The following is a 23920-nucleotide window of genomic DNA, read 5'->3' on the forward strand; positions in this document are numbered from 1 at the left end:
TGTATTTGGAATTTGTTATCCAATATAAATGTAGCGGATGGTCGACTGTTATTACTGTATATTACTGGTATTACGGTTTTCAATTCTGATTCCCCTGATTTCCAATTTCGATGATATTATAAAAGACAACGCTAGGCCAATGTTTTTAGTTTCTCACTATAAAGCCGGTCTTGGATCGACTCAATTCAAATATATACACCACATTGAAAACATATACCAAATGCTGTTACAGTACAAATATAACCTGCGAATATAAATGTCAATGCACGGTGATTCCTGGTTGTAATATATCACGGATATGTTTGTGATAGAGCTGTATTTGTGGGTCCTGATACTGCGAGTATACCGTGGTGGACATCCGTGTTGACTCTGATAATCATGTTAATCTGTCGAAGAACCGCCCTCTTTCAAAAACAATCGTCAATGAAGTAATTATGTTGTTTATGGAATTATTTCCTGTCCTCGGTATCGTCTGCGGTGAGGTCTACAAAAAGGATTTATTCCGACCGCTGATCTTGGAAAATACCTTATAATATTCCTACACCATACTACAAATATTCTTGAATAAATTACTTTATTTAGTTCGGAAAGCATTTAGAACCCAATGCACTTGAAATAATTAAAATGACAATTTTTGATCTTTTTGAGTTGATAGAACGTTAAACAGTTTTAATCTCTCAACTCATTACAATTTCATTTTGAGTCGATACAAATTCCATATGGCAAAGAATGCCAGTCCTGACTCCCTTCTTGAAAAAATGTCAGATTGAATGGAACTTATTACTAATTATTGTTATCATCATGATATGACAGTTTTTTTTATTTATAATTAATGAGCCCGTAAATCAAACTAAAAACCGAAAGCATTGTGCAGACAAAACCTCTGACGACACCGAAGCTGGGACGTCTATGTATGTCCCTAAACCGACGATATAGTCCACTTTTTATACTCAATCATAAAGACAACTTTCACATCACGAAATTCTTGATACATCTTTATTTTGTTAAACTAATCAAAATTTGTCAATAAGTAGCTTTATTTTTCCCACCTAAACTCATGGGCAGAAAAGATCAGAATATGTTATTATATATGGTGTAGTTATATATCTAAACGCGGGACAAAATATACAAAAATAGCGCCGATAAATATCAAACCTATGGGGTATTACTCAGGTATAAATAAAAGCATCATTTTCTAAGAGATTAAAAACAAAAGCAAACTGCATATCAGTAAAGTAACAACAACAAAACAAAAAAAAAACATAAAAAGCACTTTCTGTTAATTCTCCGACAACAACCTATGGAACTAAAATCATCATACAAAACAGCATCGGCCTACAGCTTGCTGTTAAATGTATTTTAAATATCATAATTAGCTCTAAAATAATTCTCATTATGCAATATTTTATAAACGTGACGATGAATAAATTGTCCTCTGTCATTTGTGTTGCTGTTTTATATGTACATAAAAAATATAAAGCCATGAAAAACAATTAATACATGTACATGCTCCACATTTCAATACAATTTATATACGCATGTTCCATGTGAAATGAAAATATAATTTGGTATATAATTCAATTATTTTTTATAACAAATGTTTTCTATAAAAGTATATCATATCATGGTATTGTATAATATCGTATATTTAATTCAAATGAAACAATCTTTACTGAAAATTAACACGGTTTATTCTCCAAATTTTGAACAAATTCACACCAGATTTAAGCAACCTCTGTTTTGCTATTCTTGAGTTGTAATTGTAAAATTTTCTTGCATGTTAAAAATACTTTTACTGAAATAAGCAGTCTATATTTAATATCAATACATTTTGATCGGTTTTCATTTTGCATGATGCATAAAATAAATCAACACTGCATTCACCTTATAATAAACTGATACATAGGTATAGCTGAATATTGAATATAAACACAGCATTAATAACTAATCACCTAACTGGTAAAGCTCGAAATCAACATACATTAACGATTAGAAGTTTCCTAAAACCATTCTTACATTAAGGACATATCTGAAAATATATTTGACCTTCAATAATCCTTACTATGCTCATCACAAAGAAGTCAATTATCAAATGATTGACCTCGACAAGTACAGAACACTGTCAGTGCTAAATACTATTATGATAAAAATAGTAATGTTACACTGGAAAATTATTTTGAATTATATATATACATGTATAACTCCATATGTACATTCATCAGGTGTTTCTTAAAATAACCATTGTCCAACTTGACAAACACAAGTTCTATAGGTTGAATTGTAATAGAACAAGGCTACTACAACGAAAAACAGTATGTAAACTTCTGGCTAATCAAAACAACCCAGATCATTGACCTTAACAAGTTTGCTGGGGGAAAATGGTATGCATTTTTAATAAGATGATCAATCAAAAAAAAAAAAGGATGTTACCACTGAAACGTCTAAAAACCTGGACCATCTCAATTTATTGGGTAGCTTGAAAATAGTTTAAATTGCATGTTTTCCACAGACAGACATGTAAATAATACCGGAAAAAAAGAATGCATAAATATGTACGTTAATAGCGGGAATTCCTGAAAAAGCAGAATGATTCATTCCCATCATTCACAGATTGGTCTTCGTTGTATTTGTTCAAAATTTCAGTCGATAAACTGACATCATGTCAACAATGTATTGAATTACCATATGTCTTTCTTGAATATTTGATCAACTGAACCTACTCCTATAACATAAGAGGCCGCTGGTCGGCTCTTTTCTATCGGATATGATTTTGTCGTTACACGGCGCCTGTCAAAAGTATCTCGCTGTGTAAAACCTCTTAGCATTGTTAGAGTACAAATGAACCCTGCTTCAATAAAATAATATGACGGAGGAAAGATAATCATCCCTTGTTTTAAGGATGTGATGTAGTGATATTTTAGATTATCTAACCCTGAGAACGGCCTCTGAATTCACACCTACGAATATCAGTCCTTGCACATTTCTCTGTGACACCATGGAGGTAACGGAATATTCTATTATTCACTGTCAAACCGTTAATTTAGATTTAATCTATCAAATGGTAAATGATCAAGCCAATGTGCAAACTGTACAAAACCTCCAGCTTATAAAGTTTTCATAGCGGGTTTGTGTTGCAAGATCTTAAAATTGACTTTTGATTGACTTTAATTCCTTCAAACCACCTTCTCAACAAAAGCACTATATGGTCATTATGAGTTCAACAATTTATTTCTAGACGTCTGTACTTTCAAGGAAGGTAAATTGTTGGCAACTGAACGTACAACCTATCAAGCTAATATACAGCAAACGGCAGCAAAAATTGATTGAACTTGGAAGGTCGAGTATGGTCAAGAATCATGAGTACATCTCCAGAGTAGGAACGAGCGAGTAAGTATTTTGGTCCATTGGAAACTCCTAGCAAGACACTCCAACAGAAAGCTAGAATCCAATACATCTAATTAACCCCCAGTTCCTTTTGTATGTGTCTCAACTATCTTAAGTAATTCATAAACGTGTTTCTCCTTGTAAATTTTCACTTGTAGTACCAGTATCTGAATGTGTTTCTTATGTAGTACTAGTATCAGAATGTATATATCCTCTTGCAATATCTGAACATGGGTCTGTTTTGAAATATCAGAATTAAGTGAGAAGCCATTTTCTCTGTCTGCTTATTAGAGACCATGCATAGCTATAAAAATAAAAATTACAACCCTGCTATCTCACATTACATTTGCTCTTTGAGATATGTTTCTGGCAAATTCATTAGGAAAATACTTATGTTCTCTTCTGTTTATCAAAAACCTGTACTATTAAATTTGAAAGATTTTTCATTGTTTAATAAAATGCATCCATTATATATAAAACTTACTTCACAAAATTGATTCGTTAGCATTTCCATAACTGAAAGACATTGTAATGATTTGTGTGTATATGATACAACCAGATATACAATCTCAAATGTAATAAAACCTTGGAAAAATGGAAAACATATATATACTAATATGACTTGTTCGAAGGCATCCACAGCAAAGAGTTAATTCTCCAAACCGAATCAAATTATCCACACTGGATCGGGTCTCCACATATCATCGTCACACCATGTCCAGTCTGCAGAGGAAGTAACCATGATCTCCCAAAAAGGCAAGTTCTCCATTTTGTTTTTGGTTGTAGGCCTCTATTTTGTGTCAAATACTCCACACAGCAGGTTAGCAGGCAGGGCGCGATCTTATGGTAAGAAACATATATGAAACGTATTATAAATGTTTAAAATCCAACAAGAGATTTGTGTCTTTTCATTTTGATTCAATTCTAATGTAACAGCTGCCACATATCCAAATCCTTATTATAATTGACGAGTCATAGAAGGATGAAACATTTGTTTATACATGTATATGAACTATGAATTGACCTACTGATCATATTTTAACATCTGGAAGCCTTTGAAAAGGCTGTCAATGCCTTTATCTACATATGCAGATGTGATCTGCATCTCAATTACTTACATCTGAAATGATAATTTTTTGAAAACAAGAGGCCCAATGGGCCTGTATCGCTCACCTGGCTCTACAGCAACTTTGAAGTTGATTGAGGTCATTTCTAAAGATACTATGTTGATTACCTCTTTATTCAAATATCATTGTAAGCTAGTTTTATTCATATTAAAAATTTTCTAGTCCTTCATTCCAGCATTCTATTGGCCTAATATCAGGTCTTGCAGGCTCTTGGCTATCGCAAAATTATTGCTTACAGATTTAAGCCGATTTGACCCATGTGACCTTGAATGAAGGTCAAGGTCATTTATTTGAACAAACTTTGTAGCCCTTCACCCCAGCATGCTATAGGCCCAATATCAAGTCCCTGGGCCTCTTGGTTATTGAGAAAAAGTCGTTTGAAGATTATAGCCTATTTGACCCATGTGACCTTGAATGAAGGCCAAGGTCATTTATTTGAACAAACTTTGTAGCCCTTAACCCCAGCATGCTACATCCCTAATATCAAGTCCCTGGGCCTCTTGATTATTGAGAATTCGTTTGAAGATTATAACCTATTTGACCCATGTGACCTTGAATGAGGGTCAAGGTCATTTATTTGAACAAACTTTGTAGCCCTTCACCCAAGCATGCTACAAGCCCAAAATCAAGTCACAGGGACTCTTGGTTATTGAGAAGTCGTTTGAAGATTATAGCCTATTTGACCCATGTGACCTTGAATGAAGGTCAAAGTCATTTATTTGAACAAACTTTGTAGCCCTTCACCCCAGCATGCTACATTCCCAATATCAAGTCCCTGGGCCTCTTGATTATTGAGAAGAATTCGTTTGAATATTATAACCTATTTGACCCATGTGACCTTGAATGAAGGTCAGGGTCATTTATTTGAACAACTTTGTAGCCCTTCACCCCAGCATGCTACAGGCCCAATATCAAGTCCCTGGGCCTCTTGATTTTTGGGAAGAATTTGTTTGAAGATTATAACCTATTTGACCCATGTGACTTTGAATGAAGGCCAAGGTCATTTATTTGAACAAACTTTGTAGCCCTTCACCCCAGCATGCTACAGGCCCAATATCAAGTCCCTGGGACTCTTGGTTATTGAGAAGTCGTTTGAAGATTATAGCCTATTTGACCCATCTGACCTTGAATGAAAGTCAAGGTCATTTATTTTAACAAACTTTGTAGCTCTTCACCCCAGCATGCTACAGGTCCAAAATCAAGCCACTGGGCCTCTTGGTTATTGAGAAGTCGTTTGAAGATTATAGCCTATTTGACCCATGTGACCTTGAATGAAGGTCAAGGTCATTTATTTGAACAAACTTTGTAGCCCTTCACCCCAGCATGCTATAGGCCCAATATCAAGTCCCTGGGCCTCTTGGTTATTGAGAAGAAGTCGTTTGAAGATTAAAGCTTATTTGACCCATGTGACCTTGAATGAAGGCCAAGGTCATTTATTTGAACAAACTTTGTAGCCCTTAACCCCAGCATGCTACATTCCTAATATCAAGTTCCTGGGCCTCTTGATTATTGAGAAGAATTCATTTGAAGATTATAACCTATTTGACCCATGTGACCTTGAATGAGGGTCAAGGTCATTTATTTGAACAAACTTTGTAGCCCTTCACCCCAGCATGCTACAAGCCCAAAATCAAGTCACAGGGCCTCTTGGTAATTGAGAAGAAGTCGTTTGAAGATTATAGCCTATTTGACCCATGTGACCTTGAATGAAGGTCAAGGTCATTTATTTGAACAAACTTTGTAGCCCTTCACCACAGCATGCTACAGGCCCAATATCAAGTCCCTGGGACTCTTGGTTATTGAGAAGAAGTCGTTTGAAGATTATAGCCTATTTGACCCATGTGACCTTGAATGAAGGCCAAGGTCATTTATTTGAACAAACTTTGTAGCCCTTCACCCCAGCATGCTACATGCCCAATATCAAGTCACTGGGACTCTTGGTTATTGAGAAGAATTCGTTTGAAGATTAAAGCTTATTTGACCCATGTGACCTTGAATGAAGGTCAAGGTCATTTATTTGATCAAACTTTGTAGCCCTTCACCCAAGCATGCTACAAGCCCAAAATCAAGTCACAGGGACTCTTGGTTATTGAGAAGTCGTTTGAAGATTATAGCCTATTTGACCCATGTGACCTTGAATGAAGGTCAAAGTCATTTATTTGAACAAACTTTGTAGCCCTTCACCCCAGCATGCTACATTCCCAATATCAAGTCCCTGGGCCTCTTGATTATTGAGAAGAATTCGTTTGAATATTATAACCTATTTGACCCATGTGACCTTGAATGAAGGTCAGGGTCATTTATTTGAACAACTTTGTAGCCCTTCACCCCAGCATGCTACAGGCCCAATATCAAGTCCCTGGGCCTCTTGATTTTTGGGAAGAATTTGTTTGAAGATTATAACCTATTTGACCCATGTGACTTTGAATGAAGGCCAAGGTCATTTATTTGAACAAACTTTGTAGCCCTTCACCCCAGCATGCTACAGGCCCAATATCAAGTCCCTGGGACTCTTGGTTATTGAGAAGTCGTTTGAAGATTATAGCCTATTTGACCCATCTGACCTTGAATGAAAGTCAAGGTCATTTATTTTAACAAACTTTGTAGCTCTTCACCCCAGCATGCTACAGGTCCAAAATCAAGCCACTGGGCCTCTTGGTTATTGAGAAGTCGTTTGAAGATTATAGCCTATTTGACCCATGTGACCTTGAATGAAGGTCAAGGTCATTTATTTGAACAAACTTTGTAGCCCTTCACCCCAGCATGCTATAGGCCCAATATCAAGTCCCTGGGCCTCTTGGTTATTGAGAAGAAGTCGTTTGAAGATTAAAGCTTATTTGACCCATGTGACCTTGAATGAAGGCCAAGGTCATTTATTTGAACAAACTTTGTAGCCCTTAACCCCAGCATGCTACATTCCTAATATCAAGTTCCTGGGCCTCTTGATTATTGAGAAGAATTCATTTGAAGATTATAACCTATTTGACCCATGTGACCTTGAATGAGGGTCAAGGTCATTTATTTGAACAAACTTTGTAGCCCTTCACCCCAGCATGCTACAAGCCCAAAATCAAGTCACAGGGCCTCTTGGTAATTGAGAAGAAGTCGTTTGAAGATTATAGCCTATTTGACCCATGTGACCTTGAATGAAGGTCAAGGTCATTTATTTGAACAAACTTTGTAGCCCTTCACCACAGCATGCTACAGGCCCAATATCAAGTCCCTGGGACTCTTGGTTATTGAGAAGAAGTCGTTTGAAGATTATAGCCTATTTGACCCATGTGACCTTGAATGAAGGCCAAGGTCATTTATTTGAACAAACTTTGTAGCCCTTCACCCCAGCATGCTACATGCCCAATATCAAGTCACTGGGACTCTTGGTTATTGAGAAGAATTCGTTTGAAGATTAAAGCTTATTTGACCCATGTGACCTTGAATGAAGGTCAAGGTCATTTATTTGATCAAACTTTGTAGCCCTTCACCCCAGCATGCTACATGCCTAATATCGGGCAGGTGAGCTAATACAAGAGGTCCAGAGGGCCTGTATCGCTCACCTGGTTTCATGAGATATGAAACAAGAATGATGCTTCAGTATATTTGTCGCTGGTATTGCTATGTCAATATATATCATAAGCATTTTATATGGGTACATGTACATTGGTTTTATTTTAATGCTAAAAATGCCAAAAAGTGCATTAATCCATGAAATGAAATTGACTTTTGGCGCGACCCCATAGGGATGCTACCACACAAATGTGAGTGATATCCATATTACTTAGTTTCAGAGAAGATCTTGTTAAGACTAATTGACCCCTTTTGACCCTTTTGGCCAAATAGACCTCTCTTGGCCCCACCCCTCAGCCCCCTTGCGGCCTGGGTCAACCCCAACATTTGTACAATTTTGAATCCCCACCCAATAACCATGCTACTATACAAATGTGAGTAATATCCATTGCTTAGTTTCAGAGAAGAAGTTGTTTAAACAAATTTACCAATTTTGGCCCCGCCTCTCAGGCCCCTTGGGGGTCTGTCCCACCATTTGTACAATTTTGAATCCCCACCCCATAGGGATGCTACCAGGCAAATATGAGTGATATCCATTGCTTAGTTTCAGAGCAGAAGTCGTTTATATCAATATAGCCAAATTGACCACATTTGGCCCGCCCCTCAGGCCCCTGGGGGGCCAGCCCCATCATTTTATACAATTTTGAATCCTCACCCCATAGTGATGCTACCAGGCAAATATGAGCGATATCCATTGCTCGGTTTCAGAGAGGAAGTCGTTTATATCAATATAGCCAAATTGACCCCTTTTGGCCCCGCCCCTCAGGCCCCTGGGGGCCAACCCTATCATTTGTACAATTTTGAATCCTCACACCATAGTGATGCTACCAGGCAAATATGAGCGATATCCATTGCTCGGTTTCAGAGAAGAAGTCGTTTATATCAATATAGCAAAATTGACCCCTTTTGGCCCCGCCCCTCAGGCCCCTGGGGGGCAATTGGACAATTTTGAGTCCCCTACCCATAGGGATGCTTCTGACCAAATTTGATCAAATTCTGATCAGCGGTTATGAAGAAGAAGTCAATTGTTGACGGACGACGGACGAGACGGACGACGGACGCCACAGTATGGCATAAGCTCACCTTGGTCCTTTGGACCAGGTGAGCTAAAAACCAAAACATTGTTTCTTCATACAATGACTTACACTCGTGGTTAATAAAGAAGACAAAGCTCTGATCTAGGATAAGCTGACATGATATTGCCATTGGTTATTTTTGTCAGAACAAATGAAATAGACAACCACAACACTCACTAGCCATTGACCCTTCCAAGACTACATTTACTAGAAGGAATAATTAGACCTTAGCACATTAAAAGATGGTAGACTTATGAATATTCTAATAATTAATTTAATATTTATAATTTCTCTTTTGTTTAAAAGAATGGCTTCCAATAAATAATTTGTTTGTACTGAAATAAAGTTCAAAGTTGGGGATGCGCAAATTATAAAGGTAGAGACGTTTTCATGTCTTTTTTTATTGGAACAAAAGATCGCAAATTTTCAAAGCCTACCATTTTGGAAAAAAACAACCGAAACTCAAGTTGGGAAATAAAAATAAATAAACACTTCAAATTTGTCAAATTGTAAAGTTATGTATATAGCTACAAACTACATGTATTGATATTTGAATTTATAAGGGATTTAAAATAATTATATAGAAATCAGTCTTATAAAAAAGTTACTAAAGAATGATACAACATCGCCATACTTGAAAGTGATTTTTATTTGTTGACGACTCCAAACTCAAATATGTTTGGGCTGATAGAGTATATATAATATGTAAATCAAGAACATTTTGATCATTTTGTGGGCAGAAACTTTAAGGGAGCTTATAACAGAAACAGATCGAATTTGTTAGCGGGTAGATATGGATAGTCTTCCAGTAGAGGCAGCCATATTTAAAATGTTGTTTCCTACACGGCGAGAACTGAACTATTTCTCTGATGTTGAAACAAATAACAAAAGTCGGTTCAATTTGCTTACTTATTGAAACATCCACACAACAAATGTGAAAGGCCTTATTCAGTTAAAAGTTACTATTTATATTTTCACTTTGACCGACGTGGTAAATGTACTTGGCAAATTTGATTGGCTTAAGATATAGCATTCTTTAATCTGCACAGATATCGATTTATTACTGGATAAATACAGTATAAACGGCGGGTAGGTAAAGCTGATACATACCTATTTGTTTAGGGTAGGGGAGATTCAGGTCTGCCATGATTTTTATAAACGCCTCCTTAGACTTTGAAAGACGAGGATTCAAGGTCTTTTCCTCTGCCACTGTTGTCACTGTTTGACCTTCAAATGTAAAGTTAGGCTCCCTTACAATATATGGCAACATACACTATTTTATTGGACAGACACATCAATCTAACAAGCAACATACTGTTTTAAATGGCAAGATACATGGACACTATTTTATAGGGCAATACACTCTTTTTACATGGCAAAATGTACTCTTTTAAAAAGCATCATATTACATGTAATATTTAAGAGGCAACTCTCTCTATTTTGAAAGGTAACACACACCTTTTTTATTGGCCAACATAACTTTTTTGACAACATTCATTGCTTTAAAGACGAACATGCACCAATCCCTTGGGGCAACATGCCGCAATTTATAAGACAAGCACACTATCTAAAAGAACTTACAGTATTCCTCCGGGCAGCATTCACTGATTACAGGGTACATGTAGCATACCCTTGTATTATATAGGGCAACATATACTGTTTTAAAGGGCAACACACAATGTCTCATAAGGGCATCACACACTTTATAAGGGCATCACACACTTCTTTATAGAGCAGCACACATTGTTTATGTGCAACACAGTTGTGTAGGGCAACATTACCGTTTTATAGGGCAACAAACTGCTGTATTAGCCAGCACTGTTTTATAGGGTAACACAGTTTTTGAGGGCAAAACTGCTTTTTAGGACAGTGCTGTTCTATATGTCAACACTGTTATATAGCTATTTTATAGGTCGATTGACACAAAGAGTTATATAGGGCAACACATTTCATGGAGCAACAATGCTTTACAGGGGATTACACACAGAGTTTTAAGGGCAACATACACCATTTTATTGGGCAGCACACAGTTCTACATGTATAGAGCAACACAAAGTCTTACTGGGTAACACAACTGTCTTAAAGTTTTAGAGGGCATAGTCCATCTCAATAATGATCCCTATCCCTGCACATTTACAACTGCCTATTACACATTTACATTGCTTTCTAGTAAGCAGTAACCAAGCTTCACTGCAGTCATATCTTTTGAGTTTCTGTCTCATTTAGGAAAAAAACATTGATAAATTTGGGAATTATAATAATCATTCCAGAAAGCCATGTAAATGGCCAGCAATAAAACAGAATATCATCCCCACAAAAATATCCAGCTACACAGTAATCAAAACGATCCCCCTTAAACCGTCATTCACCTGAATAGTCATGGGCTGGATACAGTAAGAAGTTGGATGGGAGAGAGAAGATTTTGGTATGTACAGAGTCGTATAATGTGGCCGCATCACCTGGAATGAAAAGTAGTAGAATTAGTGATGGTCTTATAAATTAATTCATTTAAGTGAACAATTTGAAAATATTGAAGAGTGATAGTAGGACCAAGGCTCATGATAGCATAAATTCTGTAACATTTTTTTCAATTATACATTGTGTCATCAAATATGAACATCACACTAAATGCATTACCTGTATGACAGCATCACACTAATTGCATTACCTATATGACAACATCACACTAAATGCATTACCTATATGACAACATCACACTAAATGCATTACCTATATGACAACATAAGACAGGCGACGGCAAAGTCCAATCCATTTATATCCATGTAGTATTAAATTCCCATGGAGTAGAGTGAAATGTGACCATTGACACCAGGTCACTACTAAGACAGCTGTATTTACCTTCCTGGAAGTCAGTACGACCACAGCCACGGATCAGTACGGCATCACCAGTGAAGGCCATCCCCTTCTCATGCCACACATAGGTACAGCACCCTACAACAGCAAAATATACCAAGAAATGGATTACAATAAAAAATTCTGGTTTGTATTGTCTAACATCTAATGGTCATTTGAGGACTGCCTCAACTGTTTGCAAGCTATCTGTGTGCACGTGGTGAGTATGTAATTTGAGCAGCTGGTGTATTTTTGTCTCGGCAAAAGTTCCGGTCTATCACAAGGAGACTTAACACGAACATACCGCGGCCTTCCAAAACACATATATACGCACTCACCACAAGCATGTATATTGCACACAGGGGAGGCCGTCCTTAAATGAGCTTAGCTGATGACAGGACGTTACACAAATAAAACCAAACCAAAGTATATTTGTCTCCTTATGACAGAGCTGAACAGATGGCGACTTAAAGTGTTATCTCACTGAAGTAATAATTAAAACCTCCCAGCATGACACCCCAACTGGGCCCAGTTGTTCAAAAGGTGATTAGCTTAATCACTTGATTAGTGAAAATTTCATTTCCCATTTATTGCAAAACCTGTGAGTATATCATCTTTAAATTATGTCAGTTGGAAGAGAATTAAGCATTACAGAGTTTCATTAAGTTTCATCAAGTTAGTTCTACCAGAAATTATTATATCAAGATTTGAAAAATGTTGCTAAAATGTGATTAGCCTAATCACCGTTTGAACAACTGGACCCTGGTCACATTGTACAGACAATGGGAGAAACAGTTGTATGAGAGTGTTTCAGATAACATTGTGTATAAGTTAGCTGTTACTTCAACTATTATGAAATGAGATCCCAGAAAAAATTTTGGGGTTCATCATTGAATAATCTTTAGACTGGTCTTATCTCTACTTTTGTCTTAATCATTTGATAACCTACAACATAATGTAAGCTAAGAGGAACTTCTGAGCAATAGCTTCAAGATGGCTACATGTTGGCCATTGTTTGTTTTCCCTTTCAGTCTCAAAATACAACATGCATTGTACGAGTAGGGACCAAAGAAAACCTTACAAATGTAAGATCCCTCAACACCTTTCTATGAAATGGTGATAACAATCTGCAACTCTAAGGAGGAAAGTTTGTGAAACATCCTTCCAGTACTTCTGAAAAAGTAGCACTTGATAACAAACCTCAAATGTCAAAATTCAGGATAGCTGTATGGCAGACATTTAATTTCCCCAATCAGACTCAAAATTAATTGAGCACAACTTATATCCTTCTAGACTTCTAAAAATAAAGTGATAGTGATAGCAAAATTGACGGATAACCGATAGAGAGATTTGCAGATAAGCAATTTGAGTATATAGCCAACCTACTGTGTGTCATATATAATTCAAACTTCAAGAACAAATAAACAGATATCATTGGAGTGACTGTCTAAAAGAAGACTCACATTAAAGTATTTCTGACCTCTTTTGTGTTTAGTTATATACACTGTAATTATGATAACATGTTATCCTTACCATTTGTGTGACCAGGGGTTTTCAATACCTCCAGTGAAAAATTTCCGAAATCCAACTTTGATCCTTCTTCAGTTTTTACATCAGCACTGGCCCCACTGACATCAGTTATAACACTCTTACAGGATGGAAGCCTCTTTTTGATCTCTCCGGTACCCGTAACATGGTCAGCATGGACATGTGTGTTGACTACAAATAGAGATACAGTATATCTATAATCTGTTACATGTAGTAACTAAAACCGTAATTATAGCTCAAAATAAATGGCAATCTTAAGATCTAATTCAATCCTCACATCAGAAGAAAATTAGGACAAAATTTAGATTCAAACTGGTTTTGGTTTGGTTTTGTACTTTTTTTATATCCTATCAACAGCTATGGTCATTTATGGACGACATCGCCTGTGTGCCAGATACATGTATGTGATGGGAGTGTTTGTGTGTTCAAACAAACTGAAGTCCTTGTACAAGTACCAGGAGAAGGCTATGTGTTCAGTATAGGCATCATCTGCTTCATCAACCTGTCACCCATTCTATACAATAATAATCTATATGCTAATCTCCTGACTTAAATACCTTCCCTGTTGTTAACAAAAGTGATTATTTTTATATTATTTTTCACATTTATTTTATTTTTGAAAGGTCTGTCATCAATATACATCAAACAAATGCTAGTATACTCTCATTCAGACTTGCAAACATCATCATCATCAGCAGCAGCATCACCATGATATCAAACATCATTATCATTTGTTATCCTCACATATGTTATCACCATTATCATACTTCCTCTTCATCAACACTTCATAACTTCAAAACATCATCATCATCATCATCATGAAAGTCAAGTTGAATACAGGTGTGACACAAGTTTATATATAGGAAAAAAGGCTTACAAAAAACCCATTTAATCGGTTATTGTATTTCCATGTGAAATTGGGGTTAATGCTATATGAAACACATTTTGAGACAAAAAGTGAGTCTTTTTTTTAACATCTATTTCAAATGATCAAACTTCATTAACATAAGCACCTTTTCACGACTTTTATTTATATATTGCATCCATGGAATCTCAGTAAAATGTCCAGGTGCTCTAAAATAGGAACCTGTAGATCCTCATGACAAATATTTCCTCCAAACAATTCCTTGTGATCAATGATGTGTGACTGATAGAGACATTGTACAATTAGTAATTTGTGGAAGTGTAAATTATGCAGGAATAAAATGATCTTTTATTTGATATCATAATATCTGGAATTCATATTTATCTTATTCTTTGAAACTCCGTAGAATTTTAATGATTAGATATGAAAATGTTTCAAGAACGCTGATTTTTAACTACATATTTTCATACTTGCAAACTTCAAATTGAGGCTGAGAGATTTGACAAGGTTTACATCACGCTCCACGAGTTCGTGGACGGGGTCAATAAGAACAGCCTCCTTAGTAACTGGGTCAGCTAACAGGTAGGTGTAGGTAAAAGACTTGTAGTCCAGCAGCTGTAACCATCAATGTAAAACACAAGAATTTCACACAACTGTATGACTCTCCTGTCTGGTTGTGTCAGTATACATAGTAATAAAGTTTTAAGCAAACTCAAAAAATTTCAATATATTTAAAAAAAAAAATCATCTCAACTTATAAAAGCATCCTATATATATATATAATTTAATTTTGCTTGTAACAAGCATTTTCATTGGCTCAAAAAATTATGTTATCACCTCATAACATAAAAAAAATAAAAGGAACTACTTTCAGTTATACCGGAAGTAGCGGAGTAATCGTTGTTCACAGGATTTTGTATTTATCGATGTGTTTTTAAATATCTGGAGCAAAATAAACATGTTTAACTTAATGAAAATGTTTCTTATCGTTGTTAATTAAATTATAAGGGTTAGCTGTAATATTTTTTTTACGTTATTGAGCAATAACACAAAAACTGGGGTGTACTCTTTGCGGTTTATGAAAAGAGTACACCCCAGTTTTTTGTGTTATTGCTCAATAATGTAAAAAAAATATTACAGTTAACCCTTAAATAGACATACATTTTGTATGTAAATAATTTGATGCATTGCAATGAAAAAAATATTAAATTTTGGATGATCACTTAATCTCAAAATTCATCATTTTACCACAGATACCACTTTTTTTAAAATCAATTAGAGGAATATACATCTGAGATATTATAGAATTCATTCCAATTTGACTACTAACTGCTGCAGTAATTTGGTTGACTAACAAATGATTTTCCAGCAAACAAATGATATTCATCCTATCGGGTAAAGATTTTGTATATCTATCCAGAACTTGATAAATGCAGTAAAGCTTCCGAGGATGAACCCATTTATTTACAACTATAACAATCAACACATGATATAATAAATCATTAACTCTGTGTTGTTTTTTTTACAAGTTTAACTGTATATTTATACTTTCCAATTCCAGTTTAACTTGCCAGTAATACATTAAGTGGTCACATGATGACAAAATTAAACAAGAGGGCCATGGCCCTTAACAGTAATTAATTCAAGTGAGACATCGAAGATTACAAATCTTACCTGTCTAAATATATAGTCTTTGTCTTTTCCGGTGAAGTCTGACATCTTCCTTGTTCCTATTGAAACACAATTCCAATTTCTCCTTAACAATACTGTCCTTGAGGAACAAAATGACCTTTGTGGCTCAAATTTGGATTTTGTACATTTCCAGCATAATAAGTTTGTAGATCTAGATAAAACACTGACAGACCGGGCCACAATATGAGATAACGTGCTAACCCGCAAAAATGATCCAGAGCGAAGAACTGATGATTTAACCATAGGTAGGACCATACTCACAAACTGAAATCCAAAAGTATAAGACTATCAATTCCCAATTAGATTAGTAACTATACTAGGCCAACAAAGGGTTAGTTACCAAGGTAAAAAGTCTTCAAGGGTTCAGGAAAGATATGTGTATAATTTGGTTGTACTTGTTAATATGGCATAATTTCAAAATCATAGATTAGAATTGTTTTCCAAAATAAAATCTGCAAATATTGACACTTACTTAATGTGTATTAGTATTTTTTTATGAATTTCCAAGGACAAACAGCTCTGAAAAGAAAAAAAAAATTGAAATTAAAAGGACTAAGAGAATGACTTTTTATCTTTCCAATGAGTCCCCTATAATAATAAGTACTACATTGTACTTTTCTTTAATTCACATTAAAAACAAGAGATCCCAGAGGGACCTCGGCGCCTACCATTGAATAATCGTTATAGGTTCCATGCCAGATTGATCTTCTCTCTATTTTTCCTTTCCTTTTACTAATCTGTGTAAACTGAGAAACATCCCTCCAGTACTTTTCAATCAATGGGAACCTATATATGAAATTTGAGATTTAGTGATAATGGCTGTCTGTCGGCCATGTTGTTTCAGATTGGTCCCGAAATGCAATACAAGGGACGAGGGGGAACCCTACATATGAAATTTGAGAAAGATCCCTTCAGTAACTTCTGTAAAATAGCGATAACAAACTTCAATTGTCAAATCCAAGATGGCTGCCTGTCGGCCATGTTTTTTCAGATTGGTTCCAAAATGCAATTTGCATAACTAGGGACCAAGAGGCACCTATATATTAAATTTTAGAAAGATCCCTTCAGTACTTTCTGAGAACTAGCGATAAAAAACTTCAATTGTCAAATCCAAGATGGCTGCCAGTCAGCCACGTTGTTTTCTGACTGGTCCCCTAAAACAATATGCATAACTAGGGACCAAGGGCAACCTACAAATGAAATTTAAGAAAGATCCCTTCAATACTTTGTGAGAAATAGCGATAACAAGAATTGTTTACAGACTGGGGGCGGACGGACAGACCAGACGCAGGGTGATTTGAATAGCCCACGATCTGATGATGTTAGGCTAAAAATGTGACAAATTGTTTTCCATTTTGTTACTTTAGTTTATTCATATATGTAAAGTTCCCAGAGCTTATCATGAATTTAAAGTTATTTAATCAACTCCTATCTTCATGTATCACAGTAGAATTCTGTCATTCCTACAAAGTTAACAACAAAGTCAACCACAGGGGTTTATATAAGAATGAGCGTGATATTGATAATAATCAAAAAATTTATTTTTTTTTATTTTGACTCGATTTTTATTATTATCACTATCATAATCATTCATTACCAACCCCTGTGGTTCAATACAATGACACAATATATATATTTAAGCAAAAGCATTTTTTTTTTAAAGTGTTTGTACAAATTTCAAATTCACATGAGTTATAAATCCTAAGATACTGTGGTTTCCTTATCTTTGTCAAAGTTCCATGGCATTTGCCAAAACAAGTCAATTGATGGCTCAGTGATGCCTTAACATTTTCCAAAGTAGAAGTTATTTAAATCAATACCAACATTTTTAAATAACAAGACTGTGCATGGTAATACAATCGTAACCTACCTTAAGCCTGTGAGAATACACTTGTAAACAGAAGCTCCGTTCATCATGATAAATATATACCACTTATCTAAAATTATTTACCCAAGGTCACCCATATACAACCAATCAAATTGTATATACATGTATATATATATATATAGGTCACCTAAGTATATCAATGAAGCTATCAGTTCAGGGACAAACCCAGGAAAAAGTCGGGTACTATAGGTAAGGCAGACTCAAGTGTGAGTTCAAGGTTAAACCCAGACAAACATCAGGTAGGCAGGTAATAACATCTATTATAAATTTTTTTACTGTATTTGAAGCTATCAAATCAGGTTTTAACCTGGGAAACATCGGGTGCTAGGCAGGCTCAAGTGTTCTTTCAAGGTTAAATCCTGAAAAACATCAGGAAGGCAGGCAATACGTTTTTATCTTTTTCATTTTTTACTTTATTTGATCCTTGCATCCTCAAATCTTTTGTAGGTAAAAATGACCAAGCTTAGAGCACCACAGAATATATTTACTTAAGAACTTTAGATAAACGCGTCAGCCACAGTTCGCCTTCACATGTTTGGGCTTATTAATAAAAGTGATGGTATAATAATAACAAATACATGCTAGTAGTATATCGTAGGGTTACTGATGGAAAATTATCCTCTAGATACAAGCTCCTACCACAACACTTTAGGTCACAAATATGATGGGACATCTCGCTTTACTCAGGTAGAATGAAATAAGGCTTATAAGTCAACTTCATTGAACTTGTGACATCACAGATCTAAGACATTAAATCGGTGTCACCATAGGTGAGATTTCTAGAACTTTTTTTTTCTGTAACAAATGACTCTTTAGCTTTCACACTTTCTCAACTTTTTGATTGATGAAATTGTGTGTTTTCAAACTGAATATTGTAAATCATTCCCGAACACCTTAAATAAAGTGATAATTGCTGTGGCAGGCATATCTTGTGAATGCAATTAAATTTAAAAACAGTAACATTCATACCAAGTCTCATTTAACAAGGGAGCTAATTGATTTTAAAGATGGTGATCATGGCAGCCATCTTTTATTTTCTTTCCATTTAAAACATGCAAATATTTGATCAGTACAGTATCTGTTACTATGAGTGATCTAGGGGTCGGAAGGCTCACACTCTGATTAATTTTTCATTTTGGGAATTTATAGGAATATCTCAATTAAGCCTTTGTGTATAATTCACACTGTTTCTGAGAGATTCATTGTATTTAACAAAGAAAATCCAAATCAGCTTATACATGTAACATGGCGAAGGTCAAATTGTTTCATATTAAGCTAATTAACATACACCCGAAGTCACGATTCAAACTGTGCCCTGAACATAATGGACTCGCCCAATCTTTCCTCATAGTTCATTTTCTCTATGCATACTTCTTGTTTATATTCAGAATTATATGTGTAAGTTTATTAATCAAAAAAATTAAGGGACAATTTGGTCAAATAGGAAATAAAATGCTGGCAAATATCAAATATGTATTACTTTTTATGAAAATTGGAACAGTCGGTAACACTGTAATCTACATCAGATGTGATGTCCACTTTGGTTAGTTTATTTCTTGATGATTTTTATGGTAAAAAATGCTCCCCTCTCGCAAGACCCATACCTGTGCAAGAACTTATATATCTACTTGCTTAAAGTTATCTTTTTTATAAGAACTCAAATCACTCGTTATTGTTTGCTTTTCAGACATATGATATATGCTTTTATCCTTAGAAGTAGACAATTTTAAGCTTTCAGATGCCTATCCGTTGAATATGTTCGACGTTTAAGATTTTGTCATGATTATTTAAAAAACACACCAAAAACTTGTTTTCACAATAAATTGGCATGGATAGTTCATAAGAAATACAGAAGTACAGCTTTAAGATCTTATAAAATAGACTGTACAAAAATCTGTGACTAATTGTCCTTCAGTAAACCAAGAGGCCAATAGGCCTGTATCGCTCACAATCGTGTAATCGCTCTACAGCAACTTTGAAGTTGATCTAGGTCATTTGTACAGATACAATGCTGATAACCATTTAATTCAAATATCAGAGTAAGCTAGGTTTATTCATGTCAATAAATTTTCTAGTCCTTCATTCTATTATACTATTGGCCTAATATCCAGTCTCAGTTTATGTTGGCTATTGAAAAATCATTGCTTTAAGATTTAAGCCTATTTGACCCATGTGACCTTTAATGAGGGTCACGGTTATTCATTTGAAACAAAATTGGTAGCCATCCACCCCAGCATGCTACAGGCCTAATAACAAGTCCCTGAACCTCTCGGTTATTGCGGAGAAGTTGTTTGAAGGTTTGTCCTGTGACCTTAAATGAAGGTCAAGGCCATTCATTTGAACAAACTTTGTAACCTTTCAGCCCGGCACACCACATGACTATATATATATATATATATATCAAGTCCCTGGGTCTTGGTTATTGAGAAGAAGTTGTTTAAAGGAAAAAGTTTACACCTAACAGCCAGACGGATGGAAGACGGACGCCGCACCACGTCATAAGCTCACTTTTTGACCTTAAGGTTAAAACATCTTTTGACATTGTGACGTAAAGTCATTTATTTACATTAAAGTCTATTTTTTTTAAATAAAGATTTTTGTCATTATGGCCATAATGTCAAAAGTTAATTTACCTTAAGATCAAAAGAATCATTGGTGTTACTAATGTCAGGTTATATACATGTTAACACTGATATGATTTGTTTGTTTAAGCATTGAACTGCTTTCAGTTGGAAGTTATGGGCTGATGAATGCCAACTGGACAAAGGCAAATTTAATGAAGCGCTAGCGCATCATGTTGAATTTGCCTTTGTCCAGTTGGCATTCATCAGCCTATGTAACTTCCAAATGAAAGCAGTTCAATGCTTATACCGTATTTGACCTAATAAGGGTGCCTGCCTTAATAAGGGCGCCCCTACCTTTTTTCAAGGAAATAAATCTTTGACTGAGTGTCAAAATGGTGTTCAAAAGTAATAATTCATGTGAAATATTTTGCTACTTTATGTGTTAAATTTTCTTCAGCAAATTAAGTAACTGGAACACATGTTTTCGCCACAGTTTGTGTATTCCTACAGGCTACAGATGACATGTCAGTGCAAAGAGCAGCCAAAACTAAACACACATACAAATAATAACTTACCATCTTTATTTGAAGGTCAAGTAAAGACTTCATTCTTGTTGATAAATAACTTTTGTTCAGAACACAAAGCTAGCAAAAGACATTGTAAATCAATTATTAGGTCAAAGAAAACGATGTCTGATATGATCTGGGAAATCACCTGTTTCTATAAATAGAACACAAAAGAGTTCCATTTGAACATAAATGGTGGAACACACGTTCTCTGGTCTAAAGATCAGCTGGCATGGTTTACAAGTTTACAGGAGTATTCAAGTGATATTTAAGCTTAATATATGATAATGATTAGATATCTTCATCTGAAATATTTTTATGACTTAATAATTTACTGTTTCCACAACCTTGGGTATTCTGCTATAAGGTATAGTCTGTTTCATAAAACTTCAGAATAACTAATCTTAATAAGGGCGCCCCACTGTTAATTACCCGCGCCCTGCGCCCTTATTAGGTCAAATACGGTATTTACATTTGACAACAATTTTTAAAGACTATATCCAGGAATTTTGCTCCGACGATGAATGAACAAATTATTATCATTGAAGGCGGAACAGCCTTTTCAACAGCCATCTTTCGTTATCTCTGACGTGACAATTATGACACCACTATAATATTGAAGTCATAATAAAGATTTGGAAGTTATAGACTCATAACCTTCAAGTGAGTTATATCGTGGGGCTGCAGTGTAAATGTAAATATTATGTTATCATTGCCATTTTTGTCTTCCTAATTTTGTTCCAGAATGCAAAGGTGTGAAAATAAAGCATGGTTTTGGGTAGGGTTGAGTTCAGTGCATGTTAGTGTCACTGTTATCTTGATCAGGACATGTAATGGAAAAGGACAGAGCTTATCACTACAAAAACTAGCAAATGAAAAAAAAAAAAAAAACTGGCTATATCAGAAATGAGCAATTGTTAACCATTATGAATTGTACATTGAGGTAAAAATGGCCATAATATCAACATTTTATTTATCTGAGGTCAAAAGATTGTTTTACATTTAAGAAAATAAACTTTTTTGCAATTATCAATATGGCAAAATGTCAGAAGTTTATTGACCTTAAGGTCAAAAGATTTGTTTTACCATCAGGTCAAAAGATTTTTTTCACCTTAAGGTTTAGTTTGGTTTGGTTTATTTTGTTTAACGTCCTATTAACAGCCAGGGTCAGCCATTATGGCCAAACTGAAAATAATCTTTTTTGCATGTTTTTACCTAATTTCAAAAAGTCCGGTAAAAATTCTCTTGACCTTTAGTTCAAATAACCTTTTATTGATTTAATGGTGAGTACTGAAAGATTAATAAATGTACTGTGTTGCAATTTTTACTAAATAAAACATTTAAACATTTAGAAATTAAAGAAAAATTAAGTTAAAAAAATCCTTAAAAGACAGTGCAATTCTTCTTATAAAACGCATTACCTCTCCATTTTTCTTTCATAAAATTCAAATATGGCGGATGGAAGATAGTGTATGTATGCCCAATGCAGAGGACTATTCCATTTTCCTACAAGTGGTACGTCAACATGTCTGACGTCACATAATGGGAATTTTTTTTTTATATTGTGTGTCTCACTCCACAAGGTAAAAAAAAAAGTGGACATATTGTCAAATAGTTGTTTTTGGCATTATCTAACCAATTTTTTTTACCTTATAAAGCTCAAAAGATTTGACCTTATAGAGGGCAGTTTTTGCCATTGTGTAGGATTGAAACTGATTTTTCCTGTAATTTGTGTATTTTATGACAGAATGGTGTGCCATAGAGGTTAAATACAAAATTGTCATGCTACCCATAGATATACAGAATACAAAAATAACATTTCATTCTTCACGAATCTTATGGATGACACAGCAGTGCAAGATTAATCAAATTTATATTAGGGACCTATAAATTTAAATTATGAATCAAACCTGGGACATCTGGCATAGGGTCTAGTCTTAGCTCAACCTCTCTAGCAAAGTGTTATATTGCAGCTACATGTAGTACTGTAGTTAGCAAGGTTACTTTTGTATATAGAAAAAAAAATTAATGAAAAAAATCATCACCTTTGCAAAATTCACTGCCAGTGCTTTTCTCACCGATTTTCTATTTGGTGTTACATTTTGCCTGATTTCGGGCAGAAAACTTAAGAACTGAGAAGGAAAGTTTCTATAGAGTAATTTAAACTTCAAATTTTTGGAATTTGACTAAATAAATATGAAATAAATTTATTTGAATAGAAGTGGAGTCCATAATATCAGCCTCAAAAAGCTCACGGAAAAGCCCTGACTGTACAAACTCTGTAATCACTTAATCATCATTCTTACAAGATACTGTTAGATTAATACCCCTATCAAAATATATTTATATCTTCTCTAAACACAGACTTCAGTGATGATACCGATGTAATCTGTGTTTATGTCAACACATTGAATTTAGATCAAGTTTGAATTTGGTGATAACGCTAAACGACAAACAGCCTACGTTAGCCGACAGATATGGGTCAGTAGGTTAGATGATGCAGAGAACAGCTCTGCAGCTTCCCTCCTACTTTTTAACAACTAAAAATAACCAGATCAGTTGATTTATTAAGAGTCAGCGCTTTTTTCAATCATCATTTACAACATTTATCTTAAATCATTAACGAATTTTATTGTGTATATTCACTTTAAAAGGGATTAATTATGCCTATTTAGTGACTTACTTGTCCTCAATGTCTTGGTGCGTAAAGCTCCGGCAGTGGTGTCAAAGTAAACATCACGTAGGCATACAGATGTACTTTCTCTTTGAGACGTGACCGGAAGTTCGTTCTGC

General features: G+C 35.0%; 1 protein-coding gene across 2 annotated transcripts; it reads right to left on the reverse strand.

Annotated features, from left to right (window-relative positions):
- Nucleotides 1-979: 979 nt before the first annotated feature.
- LOC117341459 (persulfide dioxygenase ETHE1, mitochondrial-like) lies at nucleotides 980-23897 on the reverse strand. Of its 2 annotated transcripts, XM_033903309.1 has the most exons (9): nucleotides 23811-23897; nucleotides 16582-16628; nucleotides 16092-16373; nucleotides 14888-15032; nucleotides 13538-13723; nucleotides 12011-12103; nucleotides 11521-11610; nucleotides 10262-10378; nucleotides 980-4224 (listed from the first exon to the last, which is right to left on the reverse strand). In XM_033903309.1, exons 3-9 carry the CDS (start codon nucleotides 16362-16364, stop codon nucleotides 4175-4177), a joined length of 954 nt encoding a protein of 317 aa, XP_033759200.1. In that variant the 5' UTR covers nucleotides 16365-16373; nucleotides 16582-16628; nucleotides 23811-23897; the 3' UTR covers nucleotides 980-4174. The 2 variants fall into 2 exon arrangements, with proteins under 2 accessions (XP_033759200.1, XP_033759201.1); XM_033903310.1 differs by lacking the exon at nucleotides 16582-16628.
- Between the last annotated feature and the right edge of the window lie 23 nt (nucleotides 23898-23920).

This window comes from Pecten maximus, chromosome 13, assembly GCF_902652985.1.
Source record: "Pecten maximus chromosome 13, xPecMax1.1, whole genome shotgun sequence".
NCBI classification, from domain to species: domain Eukaryota; kingdom Metazoa; phylum Mollusca; class Bivalvia; order Pectinida; family Pectinidae; genus Pecten; species Pecten maximus.

Bases quoted from the DNA above. Each gene is read 5' to 3' on its own strand.
- LOC117341459 (XM_033903310.1), bottom strand. From the start codon at position 16,364: ATGGTCCTACCTATGGTTAAATCATCAGTTCTTCGCTCTGGATCATTT. The intron at 12,104-13,537 runs GTAAGGATAACA...TTGCTGTTGTAG, and splicing joins AACCCCTGGTCACACAAATG to GGTGCTGTACCTATGTGTGG. The intron at 10,379-11,520 runs GTGAATGACGGT...TTACATTTGAAG, and splicing joins TCCAGCCCATGACTATTCAG to GTCAAACAGTGACAACAGTG.